At 38.5% G+C, this 23,990-nt stretch overlaps 3 protein-coding genes across 4 annotated transcripts; 1 reads left to right on the forward strand and 2 right to left on the reverse strand.

Annotated features, from left to right (window-relative positions):
* Nucleotides 1–643: 643 nt before the first annotated feature.
* On the reverse strand, nt 644–7,988 carry acbd3 (acyl-Coenzyme A binding domain containing 3). 2 transcript variants are annotated; one of them, XM_032585477.1, is made up of 8 exons: nt 7,674–7,988; nt 6,290–6,431; nt 5,862–6,002; nt 5,500–5,658; nt 5,189–5,363; nt 4,287–4,533; nt 3,078–3,362; nt 644–2,796 (listed from the first exon to the last, which is right to left on the reverse strand). In XM_032585477.1, the coding sequence occupies exons 1-8, from the start codon at nt 7,939–7,941 to the stop codon at nt 2,582–2,584; spliced, it is 1,632 nt and encodes a 543-aa protein (XP_032441368.1). In that variant the 5' UTR covers nt 7,942–7,988; the 3' UTR covers nt 644–2,581. The 2 variants fall into 2 exon arrangements, with proteins under 2 accessions (XP_032441368.1, XP_032441366.1); XM_032585475.1 differs by having other exon boundaries at nt 3,078–3,365; nt 7,674–7,987.
* Nucleotides 7,989–12,417: 4,429 nt separating this feature from the next.
* On the forward strand, nt 12,418–14,339 carry mixl1 (Mix paired-like homeobox). Its single transcript, XM_032586089.1, has 3 exons — nt 12,418–12,493; nt 12,580–12,896; nt 13,062–14,339. The coding sequence occupies exons 1-3, from the start codon at nt 12,418–12,420 to the stop codon at nt 13,647–13,649; spliced, it is 981 nt and encodes a 326-aa protein (XP_032441980.1). The 3' UTR covers nt 13,650–14,339.
* lin9 (lin-9 DREAM MuvB core complex component) lies at nt 13,790–22,406 on the reverse strand. Its single transcript, XM_032586101.1, has 15 exons — nt 22,345–22,406; nt 19,771–19,803; nt 19,535–19,626; nt 19,053–19,166; nt 18,388–18,518; nt 17,866–17,991; nt 17,581–17,738; nt 17,351–17,484; nt 17,094–17,222; nt 16,487–16,588; nt 16,332–16,412; nt 16,114–16,239; nt 15,778–15,960; nt 15,572–15,669; nt 13,790–14,793 (listed from the first exon to the last, which is right to left on the reverse strand). Exons 1-15 carry the CDS (start codon nt 22,373–22,375, stop codon nt 14,688–14,690), a joined length of 1,644 nt encoding a protein of 547 aa, XP_032441992.1. The 5' UTR covers nt 22,376–22,406; the 3' UTR covers nt 13,790–14,687.
* Between the last annotated feature and the right edge of the window lie 1,584 nt (nt 22,407–23,990).

Consider the following 23,990-nt stretch of genomic DNA (forward strand, 5'->3'; position numbering starts at 1 on the left):
ATCCTGCAATCTCCAAGTCTGCATAATTCAGGAAAAAAAGAAAATACGGTAATGTATTTTAAATTATTTCCTGTCCCATTATCTTTCTTCCTCCATTATTCTTCCCTTAATTCTCCTTCAGTATGTTGTTCCTTCTTTTCCTTATTGCTAGTGTACAGTTTCTTACTTCTCAATTTTTTCCTCCCACACTTTTGTCTTTTTATCATTCTTTTCTTTCCCTCATGTCCATTCTTGTTTTGAGCCCTTCCTTCCTAGTCTCCTTATTTGTTCACCTGTCTTTTATTCCTTGCTTCTCCCATTTTTTTATATCAAAGGAAAAAATATATAATGTATTTTTTCTTTCACCCTGTCCCTTTATGTTTTTCCTTTAATTTCTTTCATGTCCTTTTTTCCTCTCTTTACTCATTAAGGACTGCCTCAAAATTTGAGGCTGGAAAAAGTAGCAATTTTTACATTCTTTGAACCCTGAAGCAAAATTTGACAATTGGCATTTTTATTACACAATTTTGTGAGGGTAAAAAAAAAACCCTATTCATATTTTGCATATGGAATAGCAATAAAATCCTTACATTTCAACAGAAAAACCAGATCTAAGACCACATCGCAGGTAAATGTGTGTATGTAAAAATAAGCAAAGACAAGGGTCAGAAGATGAAGTTTAATCAAGATTAAATATATGCCCAAAATGATTTTGCAACTTATGAATTCAAAAAACAAAAGAAAACATAAAACTTTAAAGTAAAGAAGATGAGCTTCTCTGTCATACCAATAGTCTTATACCTTTGTCCTTTTAACAAGTCATTGGGCAAAATGAAACTCTCATTCACCTTATAATACAGTGCATTGATTTCCAAAACCATCGCCTTCCTCCAAGTCTAAAACCCCCACACATAAACCCATTCATTGAATTATTTACAGACAAGGCTTGACCAAATAAAACCAAACTGGTTAGAAATAAGAAACTTAACAGAAACGCATCTGTAGGTACAGGAATGGCGTTGACTGGGCCATATGTAGTGACAATTTGATCCACAAATCACTAACTGCATTAGAGCCAGGCGTATTAAATTACTGGAAACTCGTGAACAGACCCTTATTCGCCTTTGGATAAATACACACACAATGCACAGTGACAAAGCCACAAAAGAAAGAACCCTTTTCCTTAAGCCATTTAACAAACCCCAAGTTTAAACAAATGTTGAGAGCACAATTTATCCAGCAGACACAAAAACATGTGGATGCATAAATGGAGATGAATTTGAATGCAGAGCACAAGCCAGTCATCTCACTTTTATTCCAAACACCAGAGATGAAGATCGGTGCAGATGTGAGGCAATCCACACCAGGAAGAGTAGAAAAGAAACAGCATTTATGCAACGCTAATTTCTGCGCAGATGTAACAGAATGCGGTGACCTGAATGAACATGGACTGTTGCTCGGGTTATAGATTACCTACAATGGAGTCAAACACAACTCTCTCAAGTAATATTGACACCATCTCATTTAAAGTGATTTTTAAGGGATTTGTGTTTTAGCTTAGTCAGAACCATTGTGGAAAAGGAGAGAGGAAACAGCTGCCTGAAAATGAAAAACTGCATTTAGAAGTAACTGGATTTTAAAGTTTTTCTGCACCTTGTATTTAGATGTATTTATTCACAAGCCGAAGAGGCTGACCCTTCAGATGAACATACCGTTTTATCACCTGTCCTTCATAAATTAGGCCAGTAGTCTTCATTAAAGAAAATGTACTGGTGCTGCATTCTGCCTGTCATACAGAATCAAGTCATGAAGATAAAAAAATTTACAGGAAGCAGTAATCTGAAAACTCCTCTGCCTTAGCTAAACGATCCTCCCTGGACTTTACTTAAGCTTAGTGACCATGGAACAGAACACATTGTGGTTTCACAACAAAAACAATGACTATGTTTGTGTACACTGATGTTTTTAATGTGGTGTTTAAGCGAACCAGAGGATCTCTGGAAAAGGCATAGTGTTATGAAGCACATTTCGCAGTATCGCTGGAGTTCCAGAATCATCTGTGTTCTCAAAGGGGGCTGAGGGGGTTACATGACCACTATTTCCGACAAACAGGAAAAGTCGGCTCACAGTGTTGGACATGCCGAGTTTCCATTCGTTTTTATGGGCGTCAGTCACACAAGGCCACACTGGGAAGTCCTGGGCCGGTGTGGTCAACAGGAGGAGGAGGAGTCCAGGGTGGCGGAGGGGGAAAGTGGTAAAACACAAGTTTAGAGGACACTCCTACAGCTTTGTGTATGCTAGTGCAGCAAGGTCAGTTAGTGAATTTACAACAAGAATGCACACTCCTTTTTCTCCCCAAAAAGGCTCAAACAAGATGTGTAGCATGGTTGGAACTTGTTTCAGGCCTGCACATACAGAATACATCAGTGAAATCTCCAGTTTAAGGGCTCCAGATGTGTCTCTCTGCCTCCCTCTGGTGGTTTTTTTCCTCCATAACGGTTCAATTAGTCCTTCGTACACAGATACAGCCTGCCTTTTACATACATCTCCACCTACACACACAAAATATGAACAAACACTCTCCCTGTGTCTTTAGTCAGGCTTATCTGGTGTAGTAGACTCTGTAGTAAACACTCTTGGAGCGCCAAAGGGAATAGGAGTTGTCAAACTTTAGCAGGTACACTCCACGGCCGGGGTACTGGTGGCTGCCGGCGTACACTTCCTCATGACAGTCCCGCCGATAAACCGGCACAATCTCATCCACGTGAGGCTTCCCTGCCTCCTTCTTCGCCTTCTCCTCCTCAGTGGGAGGATCACCTGAGGACAAAAGGACAATGGGAAAGTTTAGACCGGAGGATTAAATAATAGAGAAATTATTTAATTAAGTCCAGTTTAATAAATCAAGATTTTGCAAAGTTATGGTTTCAAAACTTCAAAACTGTTCCTTTGATAATCCGCTTAACTTTATGTATTTTTGGTCTGTTCTTTCCAAATTTTTTCTCCTTTTTAGCAATACTAAAGATATTTTTACTCAGTGTTATTGAGTGCAGGAAGTTCAAGGCTTAACAAATGCAAACTAACTGAATGAGATCACTTACCTTCATCGTCTTCTTCTTCGTCGCTGGACTCCGACACGTGCACACTGACTGAAGCAGAGGCAGCGTCTGTCCACTCGAAGAACACCCCAAAGCCAATGTCATAATAGTCTGTTGCAAACTCCCAGAACAGGTAAGATCCTTCCTCGTGGGTGGGGACGCGCACCGTCACAACCTCGCCACGCCCCACTGTAATCACACTGTCGGGATCCTGGCGGATCTTCTCCTTGAAGTCCTTGATCTGTGGTCGCGTCCACATCGATGGTGCAGCGATGACTGGTGGGGAGTCTGCTGTGATTGAGGGAGAAGAAGCAATTTGTGATCTGTTGAAGGGATCTGCTACCAAACTAGGAGCCCAACCCTGCATAAGGCTGTGATACATCGATTAATCAAGTTTTCTGGTTTTGAAGATTTAATTTGTGGAAAATCTGGATTTTTTTTCCATCAGTGTAATCCTTGGATTTCCATAGTTCAGAGTAATGATAACCCACCCAAGGAAAACTATCTTTATTCACAAGCATGTTTTATAGCTTCTATTTATTTCAACCTTCAATTCAGGTCAACTCACAGAGGGAATGATTGAAATAGGATATTTTTGTCATTTGTAATTCCTTTTTAAGAACAAAAAGTAATAATCATATATATATATATACACATACACACACACACATATATACACATCTGGGATTTTATTTTTAAGATACATCACCCAGCTCTATCTCTACACTTAAAATAAATATTACATTCCCCATTAGCAATTATTCCAGCTCATAGAAACTGAATGACCAACAGGCTGATGAATAATTTGTTCATAAAGGGCACGTGTGTGTGAATGATAAGCAGAAGTGGTGGGGTTTTGCTTACACAGCTATCCCTCTGACATTTTGTCCTCCACATTATCTCTTACTGGGACACCAGTTGTCCCGGTTTGTGTTTTGGAATAAAATCAATGCCTTGCACATTTCCTGGATGACTTCTTTTTCCTTTGTGACTAGGACTTGTGGCCAGAGGATACCTAAACATATCATGTATCACTTGGTCCAGCACTTATCCTCCCTGCCCTCACGGTCACATAAGCAAGCACAGAGTGCCATTTCCTTCTGCCATTAGCTGCACTAAAAGGAAAATGTGGATCTTTCTTTACGAGTTCAAATCCTGCATGTGTTTTTTTTCCCCAACAAGAGGAAAAAAAAAAAGTTACAGCCAACAAACCTAATAAAGGCCCGTTCTCTGAGACCTCCTCTGCCGGCTCTGGCTCCGGCTCCCTGTCCATGCTCTCCGAATAAGAGTCCGACTGGCCTCCGTTGACCGTAGGAGCTTCCTCACTATAAAGTGGTGAAGCAGCACATAACGTTCCAGCTCCTGAGGCGGCGGTCACATCGCCGCTGTTAAAGCTGTTAGCATCCAAGGAGCTGTGCATCAACGAATCATTCTGCTGCTGTTGCTTCTGTAAGGCCGCCTAAAACAAAAGAATGGCAAAAATTAACCATCACGCAGAATACTCCACGCTGGAACTGGAAAATATTTTAAATATCCAAAATAAAATACAACAACCAAAACCAATAAAAAGGAAATAGAAACTACAAACAACCAAAAACAATAAAATAAGGCATTATGAAGTCTTTGTGAGCAATATAGTCCTAAAAAAGAAATATTGACTATCAGAAGGAAATTATCAAGCTTGTTTTAATTTCTCATGCGATTAACTGCTGATTGCGGCATGCCTGCAAATGACTATGCTTTGATGTAAAAATGTGCCGTTTTCAGCTACATCCATCTTCCCATAAACTCTGACTAGCTTTGCTGAGGAAAACGTCCTAGCAGCATGATGCTGCCACCATGGTTTTGACCGTGGAAATCGTGTGTTCAGGTTGGTGTTATTGCAAAGGTTGTCTGCATGAAAACAAATAAAATACACAGAGTTGCAGATTTTTTTTAATATTTTTTTTTTACAAGAGTTATAAAAACCCATGTTTTCCTTCTGCTTCTTTGTGTCGGTATATCCCATAAATCTCCAAGAAAATACAATAAAACCTTTTCATTGTGAACAGGTTCAAAGGGCATGCATACTTTTCAAGGCCAGAGCCAGCTACAGTCTCTCTTGTTGTTGTTACCTGCTGCTGAGCCAGCTGGACCTGGTAGAGCTGCTGCATGTACTGCTGATAGTGCTGCTCCTGAAGCTGGCGGATAAGGCTCATCTGTTGCTCTGGGTTGTTGGGGTACTGCTGCGCCGCATACTGTTGGAACTGCACTGCTGTCTGGGCGTTCAGTGCCGCCATTATCTGTTGTCTGGTTGAAATAACAGAGGAAAGCTTTGAAAGTCAGGATAGGCAATAACAGGTTTGCCTGTAAATGTCTGATAATAGTGAAATCTAGAGGTCAGTTTTCCATTAGAACTCTATAAACACCTCACAGTGACACATACTTCTGCTGCTCGATCCGTAGCCTCTCCTCCTCTGCCTGTCTCCTCTCCTCTTCCTCTCTTCTCAACCTTTCCTCCTCCTCAAGCCTCCGTCTCTCCTCCTCCTGCCTTTGCCGCTCCCTCTCCTCCTCTTCTTGCCTCAGTCGCTCCTCCTCTTCTTTCCTAAACATGGGCAAAAACAGAGAACATGGGCTCAAACATGCGTGACTGAAAATTAAAAGCAATTTTAGGCACAAAATTGGCACTTCAGGTACTTTTAGTTATTGTATTAATATAAAATCCTTAACTGAATTGTGTGTCATGCATGTAGATGAAATTTTGGTCAAATTAATACTTAGACACTGCAGCAAACTTGTATACTTTACCTTTTCCGCTCCTGCTCCTCCCTTTCAATTCTGTGCGATATGACGTAAGGAGCAAAGAGGTTACAGCACTTATTGAGAAGCTTGACAAACTCCACCATGGCCTCTTCTTTCTCCATATTACCTAGGGAGGCCCACTCCTTCCTGCACAGAAAGTAACATGGAAGGTAAACAGCACAATTAAATCATGAACAAACAGCCATGATAATTACCTGCTGGTTAGAAACTTAAATAATCTAGTGCAGTACAAGAAATTCATCAAACTCATAAAATGTTCTGATTGAATTTAGCTCTTAATAATAGGGGTCATAAACTGATATTTGACCTAAACCACCCTCTCTGAGTCAATATGTTGAGTTTTCATAACAACACAAAAACAAATATAAAGACTACATAATTCACATGAAAGTAAAGTCGTATTCTGCGGTTACCTTCGATCGTTTCCCAGGACGTCAAAGAAGCCAACTTCTGGGGATGCATCAGGATTATAAGGGCCCAGCAACACCTGTTTGTGAAGGGCCACAAGCCGAAGCTTCTCCTCATATGTAGGGTGGAAGGCCTTGCCATCTTTATCTGATCAGGAAAAAGTGGAAGAATTTAGTTAGCATATCCTTAAAGCTAAACTATGCTCAAAGAAAGCCTCTGAATATTGCAACAAACAGGTGATACTCTACAAAGAGGACACAGAAGAAACTGCAATTTCAAATCAATATGATCATCTATGCAGAAAATCAGTAACAATTACATGACTAAACCAGGAGGTCACCATGACAATCTGTCTAAACTAAGCAGGGCTGTTTTGAGAAAAAAGGTGGTCAGAAAGGCGATGCTTAGGACTTAATAGATATTACAACTGCAATATATAGTTTTTAAGTGAAGAGTAGAACATGTAGACAGGGACCAGCAGATTTATAATGGCACTGGCCAACTAGTGCTAGATCTAGATCAAGAGGCAGATTTATGTACTGTGTGATATTTAAGCAAGTAGAACTAACCCAAACTGACAAACTGGGGAGAAAATACAAAGCAGAGATTTTCTTTGTGCAGAGTGGCAACCAGGCCACTTATCTGTTTGCACAGTCATCAGTAGTCTTCTGTGCTAAGAAAAACAACCCACATGGCCAGTGCTGGAGTTGCTCACGCTTTGAAGGATCTCTTATTTTGGCATGGGTTTAAAATATAAGTGAAGGACTTGGAATTAAAAGAGGCGGAAACATTTCAAGAGCATGCTATTCTGTAGAGTTAGCAGAGCCTTATAGTTGGCAACAATGTTAGAGAGTAGTTGGGAAGAAAAAAATCACAATTATACTGTCCAACATTTAGATAAATTCGGTTAAAAACAACAAGGCGTGCATCTGTCCTCATTTGTAACTCTTGGACTTCATTAAAATGCACCCATAAACGTTCTATAGAGCTGCAGTAAAAAAGACTGGGCGTGTTAAAACCCCCCAAACAAGTCGCTGTAAGCTGCCACATTCATTTCAGAGTGGCGAACTGTTTCAGACAACATGACAAGATATATATCACTCCAACTAAATAACCTAAATCCCGAAAACACAGCGGGTTTACATCACATACAACCGCAGACCAAAACCTCAAGCGCCTCGCTCTTGTTTTATGCCTCAACGGTCAGCTAACATGTCGTTAGCTACTGATTAGCTAGAGAGCTAATAGGCGACTGACAGTTAGCAGCTAGTGGTAGCAAAATGCTAACCACAGTCAGGAGAAAACCGAGCTCACAATACATCACGCTCTTTAAAAAAATGTCCTGCATAACAGCGCCAGAACTGTTTACATCTTAAGAATTTAACATACCTTTAAAAAATTTAAGGGCCAGTCCGTACAGCTCCAGTAAAGGAAAGCCCCATTTCCTCTCTATCGCAGGTTTGCCTGACTCTCCATCGTCGCCCTCTTCGTCCGCCGGTGTATCTGTCCCAGGTTGAGTGGGAGCGAGATTCGGTTCTTCTACTTGGTTCTGCTCGCCCTCGGGGTCTGGGCTGAGGGTGAGGCCGTCGATGGAAACTTCGAGCCGGCTGGTCGTAGCGCTGTCGAGGTCGCCGCTCTGAACCTCTGTCGCCATCATTGTAGACTGTCAGCTGAAGCAGCCACGTACCTACTTCCGTTTAGACCTGACGGAAGATCCGTTTTTTTCTAACAAGTAAACAGTGACGAGGCTTTAACCTGATAGGCAGACACATTCACATTGGATTATTTACACATTTACTTCGTTTTAAAGCAAACTAAAATAAAAAGCAGTAGGATCACAGGAAAAGTGGATGAGAATTATAGTTTAATATACATTACTTAAAACCAATGGAATGTCCAATTATGGACATAGACCAGCCAGAATATTCATTCCCTTATTCTGATAAAAAAAATTTTTTGTCCTTGATAGCTCCTGGTCACACTGTCTCTCTTGCACCTGGTGTTCACTATCAGCCCATATTTGCACAATTTGATTTTTTGTAGCTTAATTTCAACCCTTTTTCTTTATTTTACACAAAGACAACGTACATTTGATTGACATTTTCTAAAGGAAACATTGTAGGAAAAAAAACAAACATTCTAATTTCCACCTGTAGTGCCAGTGCAGGTTGAGGTCAAGTATAATTTAATAAACTGAATTGATAAAACCAGTATAAAATCTTTGAATTCTATACATTTCCAATAAATCATGACTCACATCTCATTAAAACCAGTCAAACCATTCCGACTACAACCCTACACATGCTAAGTAAGACCATTGCTTGATCTTCACCATTCACATTAACCAATGGCTAATTTGTACCATGTATGAAATAAAGCAATGCTGCAACGAGAATGTGGAAAAAGATTTGATAAGATTTGATGTCCAACATGTACCTTATAATGAGAATGATGAAACATCTATTTATGAATGAACTTTAGCAACTAAAATGTAAGTTGCAATGTCATGTGTAAAGTTCAAATACCAAAGGGCTTCATCTGAATCAACTAAACAAATAAAGAAATCATGGAAGATCCCCCCAGCCCCTCAAAAACAAATGTTTTTTGTTTTTTTTAATGGTCAGACATTTTCAAAAACATTGGAGTAGATAAATGGGCTACCACAAGAATCTGACCATTCTTGCAGTAAAACTAAAATACCTCTTAAATACACAAAGACCACACTGAAAGGAAAGGCCCATAAAGGAGTTGACATTTTCACATATCTCTGCAAACCTTTGAGGTTGATCTACCTACCAGCCTGTCTGTAGAACAAATGCATGTGGGCCAGATCAAACTGTTAGTTTGCCAAGTCTTTGGAAGGTGTGAACATGTTTTTGGATCCTGAGGCAGCTGCTGATTGGAAATGGCCATTCATCCCTACGCAGCTCTGGTGTCTGAAGTGCAGTCCTAACTGTACACAAACTCTGATTCCTTTTAACAGTTTTGTTTTATTTCTGTAGCCTAAAGCTGATCACCCAAATTAAAAATAAATCAAGACAAAACTGTGTGTCTTTACTTAATATTTGTAAAATTGTAAGCTTTCTTACCTGTTTGTATTTGCAGAATTGCTTCTAGAAAGCATATTGCTCTCTGAGAATTTGTCACTGACAGTCACAAGGGAGCTGGAAGTTTAACACCCTGATTTTGCATAGCAATATGGTCTGTGTTCACAGGCAATACCCAATTAGGGTTCTCAGACAGACTGACCGATAGAGCTGTGAACGTCCTAAGTGATAAGAGCATCTTACCTGAACAAAGATGAAGGCGTAAAAGCTCTGAGATAAATAAGCACTAACGTTGATGGAAAATTACACAGCAGCTCTCAGATACTGTAAATTCACAAAGCCAGCAAGTTCACTGCTATACGCAGGCCAGGTGACTTACATTCTCAGTTTTTTTTTTTCTTTCAAAATAGGACGACAAAAAAATGGATGACTTTAATATAACTATATTGCCAAACATGGAGCCTTTTTCCTGTGGTTTACCACAGCATGAGATCAACCCTATAAATCTCATGAGTCATCCAGAGTCTGGATTTCATGTAGTGATTCTGTTTTGCAATGTTAAAGTCAACCCACACCCAGAGAAGTTTCGTATATGGTAAAACACTAATTTTTCAAAGGACATTTACATAAAAGCCGCCAAACTTATGATCAAGTGCACTGTTAAGTTATTAACCGAATAAAAGCTAATTCTTACCCATCTTGTCAAACAACAGGGAACAAATTATCCTGTCTGCGATCCTAGCTGAGCTATTGACTTGATCCTTCTCCTATACAGATGAGTCTACTAATAACAACTGGCCACTCCTTCTTTTGAACTGGAGTTTGTATATTCCAGCTAACATTGTCCCACTTAGGAAGACAGTGAAGCATAATTTTAGGACAACATTATCTTTAAAAGAAATAATAATAATAATAATAAAAAAAACAAGATAAACCTGTTTATGGATAGATGGATTTATGTCATAACTATAAACAAATGTATTTATTAATTTACTACACAATGTGTAATTGTGTAAAAGAAAAAATAATTTTAAAAATCAATAAAAGTCTGAAAAGTGTATCATGAATTTGCATCCTTACCATTTGAGGCAAAGCTGTCAGCAACCTTACAGCTGCAATCCTTTGGGAAAATCTGACAATTCTTCAAGGCAAATCAGTCAGATCGTACAGAAAACCTATATAAACAGCAATTTTAGGCTTTACCAGCAATTTTACATTGGATTTAAGACTAGACTTTGAGTAGGCTTTCTTACTCATGAATAAGAAATAGCTCTTTCGATATGGGTTATTGTTCTGGCACAAGTAGAACGTCTATCGGCAGTCTGAAATTTTTTACAGCTTTTCAAGAATTTCCCTTCACTTTGTCAACTTTGGCCATGTTGAAGAAATGAAGTCCCACACAATGATGCTGGCACCACCATGCTTCACCAGGGGCAATGGTGTGTCCAAAGGAAAGTACAGAGTTCTTTGCCACACATTGTATTTTGCATACCAACCAAAATGTTCAATATCAATCTCATCTGATCAGAGCATTTAAGTAGGTTTGCTGTTTTTCCTCTGACTCATTGCAAATTATATACAGGACGCACAACTTTCATTAAAAATTTGGCCTTTTTCTTTCCACTTTTCCATGAAAGTCAGATTTATGAAGTGCACAATAAACATGTTCCTTTGATAGATTATCAACCTGTGCTGCAAGACCTCTGTGGTTTCTCCAAAGTTACAATGGTGATCTTCAAAGATTTTCTGATTCACTCTCTTTGTCTTTCCTGTCAGCAGAAGTGGGTAGAGTACCCAAAACTGTACAAAAGCAAGAGTAGCACTACTTCAGTTTTTTTTAATTTTTTTTACTCAAATAAAAGTAAAAAGTAGTCATCAAAGAAATTACTCAAGGAGGTAAAAAAGTATTTGGTAAAAAGTCTATTCAAGTACTGAGTAACTGATCAAATTATGAATCATTTAATATTTAAAAATAACATCAGACAGACTAAAATCTAAAGTTAAGAGCAAATTTTGGTATTTTAAGGACCAAATCGACAATTAGTTACAAAGAAAATTAATAAAATCGGTTAAAACATGTTTGTTTTTTTTCAAAATCAGTTTCTTTCAATATAAAACTTATGAAACTTTAACAAAAACTGTGGATGTATGTCTGTGCCTGGTGAATTTTTGGTTAAAACATGTTTTTCATTCAGTGGGTAGAGAGTCCAAAAATTCTGAGGAGCGATACTTCATAACAAAATTACTCAAATAAAAGTAAAAAGTACAGTGTAGTAAAAATACTGCTAAAGGTATTTTTTTTCTCCAAAAAGTTACCCAAGTAAATGTAATTGAGTAAATGTAACTGGTTATTACTAAACTATACCTGTCAATTTAGGTGAAAGGCAATTTTTTCTATAAGCTACGACTTCCTTCCATTTTATGCTAATTAGGTGGCCGCACTTTTCAGGCTTTTATGTTTAAAAACTGAAAAATATATCTATCAAAGAAAATCCCAATAAATCTTTGAAGTTTTCAATTATAACAAATTGAGAAAAGGCTTAAGGGGTTAATATTATAACTCAAACTTTAAGTTAAATTATAATTTCTAATTGTTTTACTTGACATGAACTGGGTTTGCAAATTCAGTGCCAAGCCATGGGATTCTGTCCTCCTCCTGTCGCACGGCGAGCCCTTTGAACTTGTGCCCTGTTGGGAATATTTCCGTCCAGTTTCCGACTGTCTCCGTTTGAAGACTACCGGTCCATTAGTGTAGCTTCACCCATTTCAGAAGCGGATAAATGTTTTCTCTGTCAATGTGTATTGAAGCCCGCAGCTTCCATTATCCCCCGCCTTTATATAGGCCCGCGGCCGCTCCACCGCTCCGGGTGTGATGGTTTACACCTCCGCGGGCCCGCAGACGTCTGAAGTCGCTGCGCGGTCGCTCCAGTGCCAGTCGGCCCCGATGGCTGACCCATTCACACGTCCGGACAGCAACTACCTTTGATCGCGGAGGGATATATTAACTCGAGCAAACTCGAAGGATTCAATCTCAGTTGGACACTAAAGGTAGGACGCGGAGGACCATGTCTGCGGTTCATGGGAATATGCGCGTTGGGGATCCGAGTCACTTCCAGATGTATCAAGAGGAGCCCCTGCAGTTGAACAGCGCGGTATCGTCAGGTAAGTTTCTTTAGGATCTAAGCTTTCTGTAAAAATAGATAGTTTCAGCAAGTATATGCATTTACACTCTAGCTGATTCTTCGTACCATTTACGCATTTCCCCAAACTACTTCTAGACTATGGCGCCTCAGACGTTACAAACTACTTTACCTCAACAAACCCTGGTGCGAAAGAGGACAAGTGCGTTGCTATACTGACCCACAGGAGAAAGAGGACCAATTTCACCCAGCAGCAGATAGAAATTCTGGAGAAAGTTTACTCTGACACCAAATACCCAGACATCTACTTGAGAGAGAGACTGGAGGCTCTGACTGGGCTGCCAGAGTCCAGGATTCAGGTAATGTGCTTTAGGTTGACGGATTCAACTCAAGAGAATCAATTTTTATTGATTACCTGTGACAAAAATTAACCGCTCTTTTTTTATTTTCTTGCCTCAGGTGTGGTTTCAGAACAGAAGGGCCAAGTCTCGTCGCCAAGTTGGCTCCACAAAAGCATCCAGCGCACCACCAGGAGCCCCCTTTGGGCAACTTCAAAGCAGAATGTGTCCAGAGAAAGGTAACTATTAAATAAAGGCAGTAAAAAGCCCCCCCCCCCGGATCAAGGATCTTTTCTTACTTGGCTTCTTTCTTTTCCAGTCTATGACAGCCATGGTACTGAGGTACACAGGTCAAGTGGTCTAGAGGATGGTTGGACCGGCGTTCAGCTCAAATCCAACAACTACGACCGCGAGCTACCTTCCTGCATCTACGACAAGGGAACCAGAGTCTCAGCAGAGCAGATACAGATTAAGCCTGCCGGGGCCGTCCCAAGCTGCTGCATCCCTCTTTATCCCAATGAGTTGGAGCACCATTCAAGAACCAAAACCAGCTTGTCTGGCAACCAGGGCCCACAAATTCTGGTGGAGTATGACAATTTCCCACCAAATAAAACGATTGGACCAGAGATGAAAGTTGTGATTCCTCCCATACCGACCCAAGAAAGCTTCAGCAGGTCATCCCCGCAGGATAAGGAAGGTCAAATGCAGTATCCACAACCGAAGTCCACAAAAAGGTTCAACCAGTTTTCTCCAGTCTTTAATGTAGAGGCACAGGACATCAGTGACTCTGATTCTGACTGGGAAAGTGATGCCATGACTGGATTTCATGGCTTTATGTGATGTGTACAAAGAGTCAATGTTAATGATAATATTTTTATTTATTATAAAGCTGTAATAAGACTGAGTGTTAAAAAAACAACTAAGAAATCTCTTTATATGTATTAACTTGAATCTATTTTTGAATAAATTCAACAACAATAAGCAGTTGAAATCGCATGTTTAATATAAAAAGAGGAAAACATTTATGTACAATTGCCCTGAGGCGCTCTCATATACATCTGTACAAAACAAACAGGAAGGAAGTGTTGACTTGAGATCTTAAGGGTTAAGTCAATAATGCAGGCTTCATTTGAGGGGGGGAAAAGGGAGTTGCAGCAGCAGCCATGCCTGAGGTGGAAATGCTAAGATCTTAGAGTAAAAGGCATCGAAACCCAACATTTCTCCTTTATAAAAATACCAAAATCTCTTTTCAGTGCACACAAAAATTACAAAAGCCATTTCTGAACATACAGCAGAAATGTCAACAATAGTCCTAATAATCATATAATGTACAATTATCTACAATCAGTTTTATAAAACATTCTTCAGCTTCCCCTGTGCTTGCCAGTGGCGGAGCAACAGAACAAAACACTTACAGGGGGAAACATTAGGGACAGGAAATATTTCTTCACAACCATACACATCTATGCAAAAATAAATAAATACAGACTATAAAACTGTTAGAATCAATGTTTGGCACATGGAAACCAATAAATAATACCTAAAAGCTTGGAGATCTCAACTGTGGCAGGTAAAGGTAAAGATTAGTGATGACAGGAGACTATTTCAGGCTTGTATTGGTTGGTTGCACAAACATTTTTATACAATAAAATGGGTGGGTAAAATACATGACATCTTCCCTCTGTTTATAAAACCCCAGGAATCCGAGACAAACTTCGCCCAAACTTGGGCTTGCACAACGGTGAGCCACAGTGTCAACACGGCCCAATGTTTGCCGCCTTAACAACTCCATTTCAGGAGACGGCAATAGTAAGCCTCATTTCAGTGTGTGCATGCACCTGTGTGGGTGTGTGTGTGTGTTAGGGAGGATGCAGAGACTCAGACCGCATTGGTGTTGTTGGCAGCGAATGCGTGCAGATTGCCCAGCTGACTAAGACCACTCTGGATGTGTGCCACGTGGATTTCAACGTTATTCTGAAAGCAACTGGAAAAAGAAGATTAAAAAGTCATTTAAAAAAATAAACAAGCAATGCCTCCTAAAAGTTTTCATACTCAAAGTTTTTTTTTCCCCAAATTGTCCCTTTAAAAAACCACGTGGTTTGTGGTTGTAAACAGTTTCTATGTGAGAGATCAACACCAATTAGTAACATAACTGAAGTTGTAACAAAGATCTTAAAAGTTTGGCATGCGTTATTTTCTACTAAGTTTGTACATCTGGACACAAAATTTTATAGCCCATTCTTTGCAAAACAGCTCAGTGTGAGCCCGATCAAATATAATGCAATAAGATTATTAATTGGATTAAGGTCTGATCTTTGACTGGAACCTTCTAACATATGATTATGTTGTGATCTAAAACTGGTGTCCAAGCTTTTAGCTGAAAATGATGCCAGGCCAAAAATATCAAACTAACTGAACTATTACTTAAAATAAATAAATAATTTTAGTTTTCAATATACGTCACTTGCTTGCTTGTAGACTAAACATACAACATTTAATTGGAACAAATAAAGTAGATTAATTTGGTAAACAAAAAAGAACAGCATCCCCATAGCATGATGGTACCACAACCGTTTTTCACCATGGTATAGTATTTTTAAGGGTTGTGTGGAGTCTAAACTAAACTCCAAATAGAATTCCTTATAATTTGAAGTTGCAATGTGATGAAAAGGTAAATATATCTAAAGTCACAATTATACATTTTTTATTCACCTGGAACATGACTACAAAAACGTAGAAGGAACTATTTGTAGGTGGTTTACCTGAGGTTGGATGAATCAATTGATGCTTTGATGTCATTCAGGGAGTCTGTTAGAGATTTAAACTCAAATGAATTCAGATCTCCTCCATCTGCAAGACACTGAAACAAAAACAGGACACCATGTAAGGATTTGCCACACATGAGCATAACCAGTCTAATTCTGTCATGTGTTGCTGTGAGCGGCAAAATGTCTCTCTATTCTGCAACCTTTATCTGTAGCAGCAACGCAGTGAGGCGGGAGACGAGGTGTGTGAGGCTGGCGTTTGTCACGGTCGGCTGGCCGTCCCGCTGTGTGTTGCTCAGTTGCACCATCTGCTGGGCCTCTTCTTCGCAACGCCGCCGCAGATCTGTGGGATGGTCAGCTGGAACCATGCCCTGGTCTGGAGAGAGCTGAAAACATAAACAACTCTATGTAGCAAAGCCTCTTGTCCTCCACTTTTTATTACCTGTATGGTTACAGATAAACAATGGTACAGACAGTGGGATTCAAAATAAATCGCAGTGACTAAGCCTGGTTGCATTTAAGCATTCATTTTGACTTACTTCACAACAGAACTGCTGAACTTCATGCAGCACCTTGTTCAGATCTTTATTGAGCTGCTCCAGCTCGAGCACAGTGGTGGCATATCGCTTCTGGAAGTCCAGGTCGATTGGCATCGAGTACGACTTCTGAACACAGGAAGCCAACATGCAATAAGGTTAAGCGCCACATCTGCATCTTCTAAGAATTTACTTTTAGTCATATTAGTTAATGACTTTACCAGTTTCTCTGCCTCCGTGTTCATTTCTTTTAAGTGCTTTATGTGCTCTTTCTTGATCATGAGGATTTTAGATAGCCTCGTCTAAAAAGCAGAAAAATGTATTTGAAGTGGCTCTAATTTTTAATTATCCAAACCTTTTGACAGGAAATACTTACAACTTGGACAAGGAATTTTACAGGAAATCCTCCAAGTGTTTCTCCCTCTGTGCTGGGCAGCTTGCTCCTCCATGGTGAAGCGTTCATAAGAGGATCATTGTCCTGGTTTTAAAAGAAAGAAATTAAAATGTATGTTGATAACCAGTTTAGGCAATAAGAAAAGACAATTACACAGAATGATGAAAGTACAACAAAATGTAAAATTATTGTACTGTAAAATGACCATCCAGTGTTTGCTTCAATCCTCGGGGGTTGTTGGAAGTTGTGATTGTGTTACATCAACTTCCGGATTGAAGTGAGTTTTCTTAGCCTAATATTAGCTCCTGCTGCTGCTATCCATTACATCCACCTAAGCATATACTCCTTTGCTATGAAATGTATTAAACTGACATGGGAATGTAGCTGCAGATGAAGCTAGTTTTACAAAATACAGACTCACGAGTAAGAATTCATGCTAAGCCTTTCTGACTCTTGGAAGTTGATCATCTCTTAAATTCTCAATAGAATACATTGAAGTGTGTAACATTACAAACTGGAAAAAGGTTCATGAGGCACTGCCTACTGAGAAGCAGACCAAACCAAAAACTGTCATTGGATGTAGGCTTACCATTTGAACAGGAGTGGTAACAGATGGGTAGGGCGCTCGAGGAGGAGTCATGAGGTTCTGTATGTAGCGTGTTGACCGATGCTTCTGTGCGAAGGCAGAGATGGGCATAGTCTCATTGGGCTCATTGCTCTGAAAAACAGAAACATTGTTAAATAAAAAATAAAAAAATCCACCATTTACTTTGCTTATGTATTTGTTAGAGCAATTGCCTATTGTGGTGTTATTTCATCAGCAACAGAAGAAGGTAAACACTTTACCAGGACTTCATAATCAGGCACAGTGTGAGTTCCCAGGCCGCTGCGGTCGAAGGTGACACGGTAAGTTGCAGCGCTGGTGTCAACAGCATCTATCTGCCCCGTGAAAAGCCCGTCATGAACACCTCGAAGCCGAGCTGAAGGACAAAAAACCAACAACAACAAAAACATTATTTGATTGCAATCATGTGACTGACGTTAAGCACATACCTTTTTCTTTCCAGTGACCTTACCTGTGACTTTAGTTCCTATGATGAGTGGTAACGGGATTTCATCGGGAAGGTCTTTGCAAGTCGACACGTCTGACAACTTCCTCTGCTGCAGAAGACGCATCTTCTGACGCTTTTGTCTCAGGGCCGTTCGCTCTTCAGCAAAGAAGGCTGACGAACACCTAGGTGGATCATTAGAGTCCAGCAATGAGATGCCAATTCTTTTCCACTGCAGAGTTCAGAGATGCTCATCGAAAAACGAATGAAAATGAGCTAATTCAATTTTTTATTGTAAAACTCAAAGCGCACCGTCTTGGTTTCCCCATCAGCCTCCTGATTGTTCCCCACTCGACTCGAGTCAGTTTTCTTGTTTTTAGGTTGGGAAAAGATTCCTTGAGGCACAAGCAAAATTCATTGTCACCTTCAAAAAGAGGCCTGGAAAAATAAAAGAACATAGTTTAATGAGGGAAATAAATGAAAACATAATTATTTTATTTTATTTTTAACTAAAGATATTTACAGATTAGAAATATAAGTACACAGTCATATTCAGTTAATTACAATACAAGTTCCGATGAGGCTCGCTTGTCAGATTAAAAGTAGCATTGAAAAGTTCAAATGGGTATTAAATATGCTTTTCATCCACATTTTTGTATTAAAAATATTATTAGTCTGACATAATATTCTAATCTCGAAACATGAATGTCATGTGGACACAGTTCATTTTTCTGCATGAACTGTGTCTAAAATGACAAGCAAAACTTATTTTTCCTGATTTATGTGTCCCAAATCTAGAAGTATTAATTACTATGGGGAAAAGTGAGAACTTACCTGTCAATATTGGAATAAAACCATTCATAGATGCACCATTTGTGAGCCTTGGGTAGCTTAAGAAGGTTTCTCAACCTCAACCCAATTTTTTGTGACGCCTTCTTATCTGGTGTTACGATGTTAGAAAACTTCTGCAAGACAAGTAAAATAGTCATTTAAGTAAATATGCAAACACAATAAGTGAACATTCAGTTTAATGGACTCATCACAAGGCTTTTTGTTGAAAGACAACTAAAAATGCCAAATCTCACAGATTTTATCTAATTATTTTTTATTATCTAATATTTTTTAAGGGCAAGCTTTATACAAATATTTTGGCAGAAGACTAGAAACGGATGTGAAAAAATAAGGTATTAAGTCAGAATTTTAATGAAAGAACAAACAAAGCTGAGCTGAGGCAATTCCTATGTAACGGTATACGAATTTTAGCCTTGTGAATAATTTTCTTGTAGTCTGCTGAATATTTCATGAAGTGTCTTTGAATATACACACACAGCTCTGATCTGATGTCGTCCCATATATATATATTCAAGGCTACAGAAACAACGCTACAACTGTCAGTCACCAAATATTCACACTTGAGGCACCATTCCAGAAATTCAACCAGAATGGGAAAGTACATGTCACTTCTCCTTTGTAATTATGACATGTTAGTAGCTTTTCACCTGTGGTGTAGTGGTGACCCTCTGGCTCCTACGAGGAGATCTGGAAGAGATTCGCTGCTGGGGCGATTCATCTTCATCCCGAAACAAACGGCTTCTCTTAGAACTCCGCGTGGGCTGAGGAAACAAACGTAGGGTTTCTAAACAGACTTAATATCGCTCAAAGAAAACAGTTATTAGACATTCTCTTTTCATCTCTTTATAAGAATTTATAAGCACCTGGCATTTGATGAGATAAAGGTAAACTAAACTAAGTCTTAATTTTTTCTTAAAGCAAACCTCCATAAAACCCCCTCCAATAAATATCGAGAGGAAATCCCTTAAATTGAATTTGATTTTTATATTAATGTGAGAAATTTGCCCCTCTGTTATTACATACCAAAACAAACTATTAAAATGTCTTTTAATATATGATAACTGACTGGTACAATAACAACCCACATGATCTGGATCATTCCAGTCTTAACCCTTATTATGTTTCTTACCGTGTCCATTGTGATGGAAGAATGTCGTCCTCTGGTGTTATGAGCTCTTGTGAAGCTGTTCTTTTCATTTAATGTGTTGGACAAACTGCCCTCTGTAAAATAGTCAGTGGATTTGTTTAAAATAACGTCACTACTAAACACAGATGACAGGTTTTGAAAAGAAAAATTAACATGTTGTCTGAAACATGAGAAAAACTGACGCTGACAGCACCTAGACAAACAAAGTGACCACCGACCTTTTAGACTGACGAGAGCCTCAGCTGAGGAACCTGAGGAAAAGGAAAAAAAATGTACTATGTCAGATAAAAACAAAATTGTATAGAAGGAAATGAAATTACATTATAATTTGTTTTATAATTTATACCCATATGTTTTCTGTATTTTGACAATTTAAGATATTTGTATCTCAGTCTATTTTGTTTTGTCCCCCACAAAAAAGACTGAATTAAATACTTTCAACCCAAACTATCACTGGCTGAAATGTGTACACTAGAGATGAAGTGGGACATTTTTAGGTGACTGGAATCGGATGTTTCACACTTCATCTATACGTTAAAACAACAGGGTCCCATTGACAGGCAGACTTAATCAGTCATTTTCACTATTAATGAAGTATAAAAGTTAAGTCAGAAGAAGCAAAAAAGATGCAAGACACAAAGTAAACATTATTTTTCAACAGAAACACACGAGGTGTTCATTCAGGCTACTAGAACAGAAGTTCGGCCACAGAAGATAACAGATAGAGGAAGTTTTAACGTTAATAAGAGTTCAGTATTTTTGTCATGGTGGATTAGAAAATGTAGGTAGTCTTAGGGAATTCTTTTTGTTCAGCTGCAGGTACAATATAACAGAGGGAATATTTAATTGGGGAACAGAAAATGCTAACAATGATGAAGGTGGGGGTTTCAATTCAATAAGGCAGGCAATACATGTGCTCTATCTGCCAGTAATTGAACCTACCATTATTTGAGCATTTGTTTTTAAAAAGCTGAGGTGGTAACTTGTCATGTAAAGTCGATTTCCATGACTTGTAGTAAAACATATCTGCGCTCTTAAACACTACAGCAAATCATATTTTATTCTTCAATATATTGCCAGTTGTATTTTTTTAAATGTTTTAATTAAAATCTTAAACTCCCCCAAAAGTCCTACATAAAATTGTGTGCTTAGTTTATAGGAATGTTTGAAGATGGACGTAATTAGTTAATAATAATGCTTATTTTAATTATTTCTCCCAGTTTGTATTTGAACAGGTGCAATCTTAGAAACTGCACTGGGGTAAAAAGCAGAATTATTCATTCACAGACATTCATCAGTGTTTGAATACGTGTATGAATGGGTGGATAGCTGAACGTTTGGAGTTCTCAGAGTTAATAAAGAACATGCAATTCATATTGTTCAAAAACATAAAAAATACAGCAATTCTGAACCATCTGTCCAATATTGGTCAGCTCTATAGGAAATTCTAATGGAAATTCTGACCATGCTAACTACTAATGTATTTTTTACCAATTAGCATTATAAACTAACAGCACTGTTTAAGAACTTGGATTGAACTTGAATGAATACAAATGACTTTGAATCGGTCTACATAAGTGGACTAATTTGACAATATGTGATGCTTAAAGCACATGTGTTGCTGCTAAAATGTGTGAATGACCTAACCTAAAACATAAATGGGGCCCATTTTCCTCTAAAGTATTAAAGGTGAACACATCTGTTGTTTACTTTGAAATGATCTTATTTTGTGACATAGTGCACACTGCATTTTCAGATTTCCAGACAAAGTGTAAGCGAAACATTGCCTCTTAAAGTAACTGTCAGGATATCAGTGATACAGAGAGAGACTGCTCAGTAACTTTAGACTGCTTTTCAGAAGTCAGTGAGTGTTTCATTTTTATTTTACCTATTTATAGCTCTTAAAAGCTAATCGGATTTAACTAAATTGACTTGTAAACACAAAGGTATAACAAGAACTGACTCAAGCATTGCATCGTTTGACAGCAAAAATAAAAGACAAAATTTTGTTTTTTAGCTATCAATTTTCAAATGGAATTTAAATCTCTGAGAATATCCTAGTTACCCCCTCCTCTCCCACTACGCCAAGCTCCCATGAACCATTGATCCAAGGCGGACCTTTTAACCCTGACAGCATCCACACAGTTGCTGTGGAAATAGCTGACGAAGTCATTAAGGCCTTCACCCTAAGTTTGAGCTGTCAAGTGTGGACTGTAACGCGAAAACATGCATTAAACCAGCTAACGTTAATACGTTACAAAGTTATTATAATAATTAATTATATTATCAACGATAGTTTCAGTTGTTGAACAAAAAACTTAAGAAGCCGATACGTAGCGTTTAACCAGGTAAAATTACCGTAGCTAACGAGCCGTTGGGATAAAACTAAGCCACTGGCAGAAACAGAACTAAAGAAACTATGCCCAAGTACACAAATTAATACCTTGTAGCTAACGTCGCTTTTGTAGTCCTTTTGTTATTGCTAATAGGGTCTTGGCGTTAGCATCGGTTAGCTCTCAGCTAAGCTAATGGCATTTGTTTACTCGGTTGGGGTGAAGTAACTTGTTCAACTCTAACGTTAGCTCTGGCTAGCCTGCCGTGCTAACAAACGGTAGCTGACTAGAACAAACCGGTGCATCTAGGTTTAAAACGGACTTTATGAAGTCAGACCACGGCATCATTATTTCTATTACATGAATGTGATTCTGGCTTTTTATCCGCTCTTTATCTCATCAGCAGAGCACCGCAGCTTGTTTACGTTGTAAAACTGTTAAATTTGTGTTGTTACTCACTCTCGTCTAACAGCTGGTCCATCTCCGCCATCTTGAATTAGCCGCGCCGCTTTTTCAAAGACGTTGTCAAAATGCATTCTGGGTGGGAAATCTGTGTGGAGGGCGATTTGAGGAATAAACATTGTATAACTCAGCAAACTGGTGGCTGGAAAGTTGTTTTGTTTCATTAAATTATATCAGATATAAACTTTACATTACAGATATCCACAAAGGGGATTGTAATTCTCACCGGAAACATTTGAAAAACTGTTGGGAATGATATCCAAACCAGATTCAGCCTCAGGCACTCAGCAACCAGTCTTTGTTAGAGCTTTAGCACATTCTGAGACCTACGAGGGTATAATGCCTTAATAAGCACACTATAATGATCCTATGTTGAATTTTCCCAACTGTATAACTGATAATAGCAAATATTTGTGAAATAACACATTCTCAGACAAGTCATTTTTATTGAATGAGATTGTACAGGTAATTAAGTGCATCTCTTAATGTCAGCTGGCATACGCTCAGATCATATCTAATGAGGAATGGTTAACTTTTTCACATTTTGCATTATTACAAGCACAAACCTCAATGTTATTGGGAAAACCAAGTGATGCATAACTGTCCGGTGGGAGGAAAATCATGTTTGTTTTTTTTACATTTTCTTCCCCCAAAAAACAGGAGTATTTATGTTTACTTCTGTTGTATCTGAAGTATCTGCCTTCATAACTCAAATATACATAGTCCCCATGTGAAAAATTAATTTTCACAAAATATTTGTGAAAGAGAACATTGCTGAAAAATTATAGGCATCAGTAACTTTTACCATCCAAAGAGATATTTGGAGCCTTGCTTCTTTAGAATTAATCAAATGTTGCTTTGCAAAACAACAAAAGAAACATCATCTAGTTTTGTAAGTACCTGGCATTTTTTTCAGTGGTTAACAAACCAGTCTTAATCCTGTTCTTGGCTTGCAGCTCATAACCCCCCCCCCCCCCCAAATAAAAAAAATAATAATTTGAACATGTCAAACTTAAAAAACTAAAAGTAAACTAAGTAAAAAAAAAAAATCTGATAATGTACTGTATATACAGACATTCTTTGCTTATATTAAGCCGCAGAAATATTTTTAAAACTTGATTTTTATTATGTTTATATTTAACAACACTGCTCAGTTCAACACCAAAAATAATCAGAGCAACTGCAGAAATCCCGAAGCCTGCCACAGGTTGCAGATCCCACAAGCCGCATCCAATGTGAAACATGAGAACAAAAACATTCTATGGGGATGAATTCTTTGGAATGTTGGTCAGAACTCAAAGATGGTTCAAGCTAAATGTAGAGAAATGCAGGAAACAAAACGGTGCAAAAAACTTCAGACTGTTGAAGGTACACTGTCCAGTATAGTGACAATCCATTACCTGAGGTGAGATGTTTTGATCAAAGTATTTTCATTTTATAATCCTGTTCAGTTGCCCTCCATCCAATCTGATTTGAGATTAACCTAATTTATGAGGAATGGGAAGAAATTTCATTCTCCAGGTTTGTTTAAGAATCATACCGCAAAAGTCTTGCAGCTGTAACAGCAAAAGTTGGCTCTATGAAAAAATTACTTAAAAGGGGAGAATATAGATGTAGACCTCGCTTTTCCATGTATTCTTCCA

Source organism: Xiphophorus hellerii, chromosome 15, assembly GCF_003331165.1.
Source record: "Xiphophorus hellerii strain 12219 chromosome 15, Xiphophorus_hellerii-4.1, whole genome shotgun sequence".
Classification (NCBI taxonomy): Eukaryota; Metazoa; Chordata; class Actinopteri; order Cyprinodontiformes; family Poeciliidae; genus Xiphophorus; species Xiphophorus hellerii.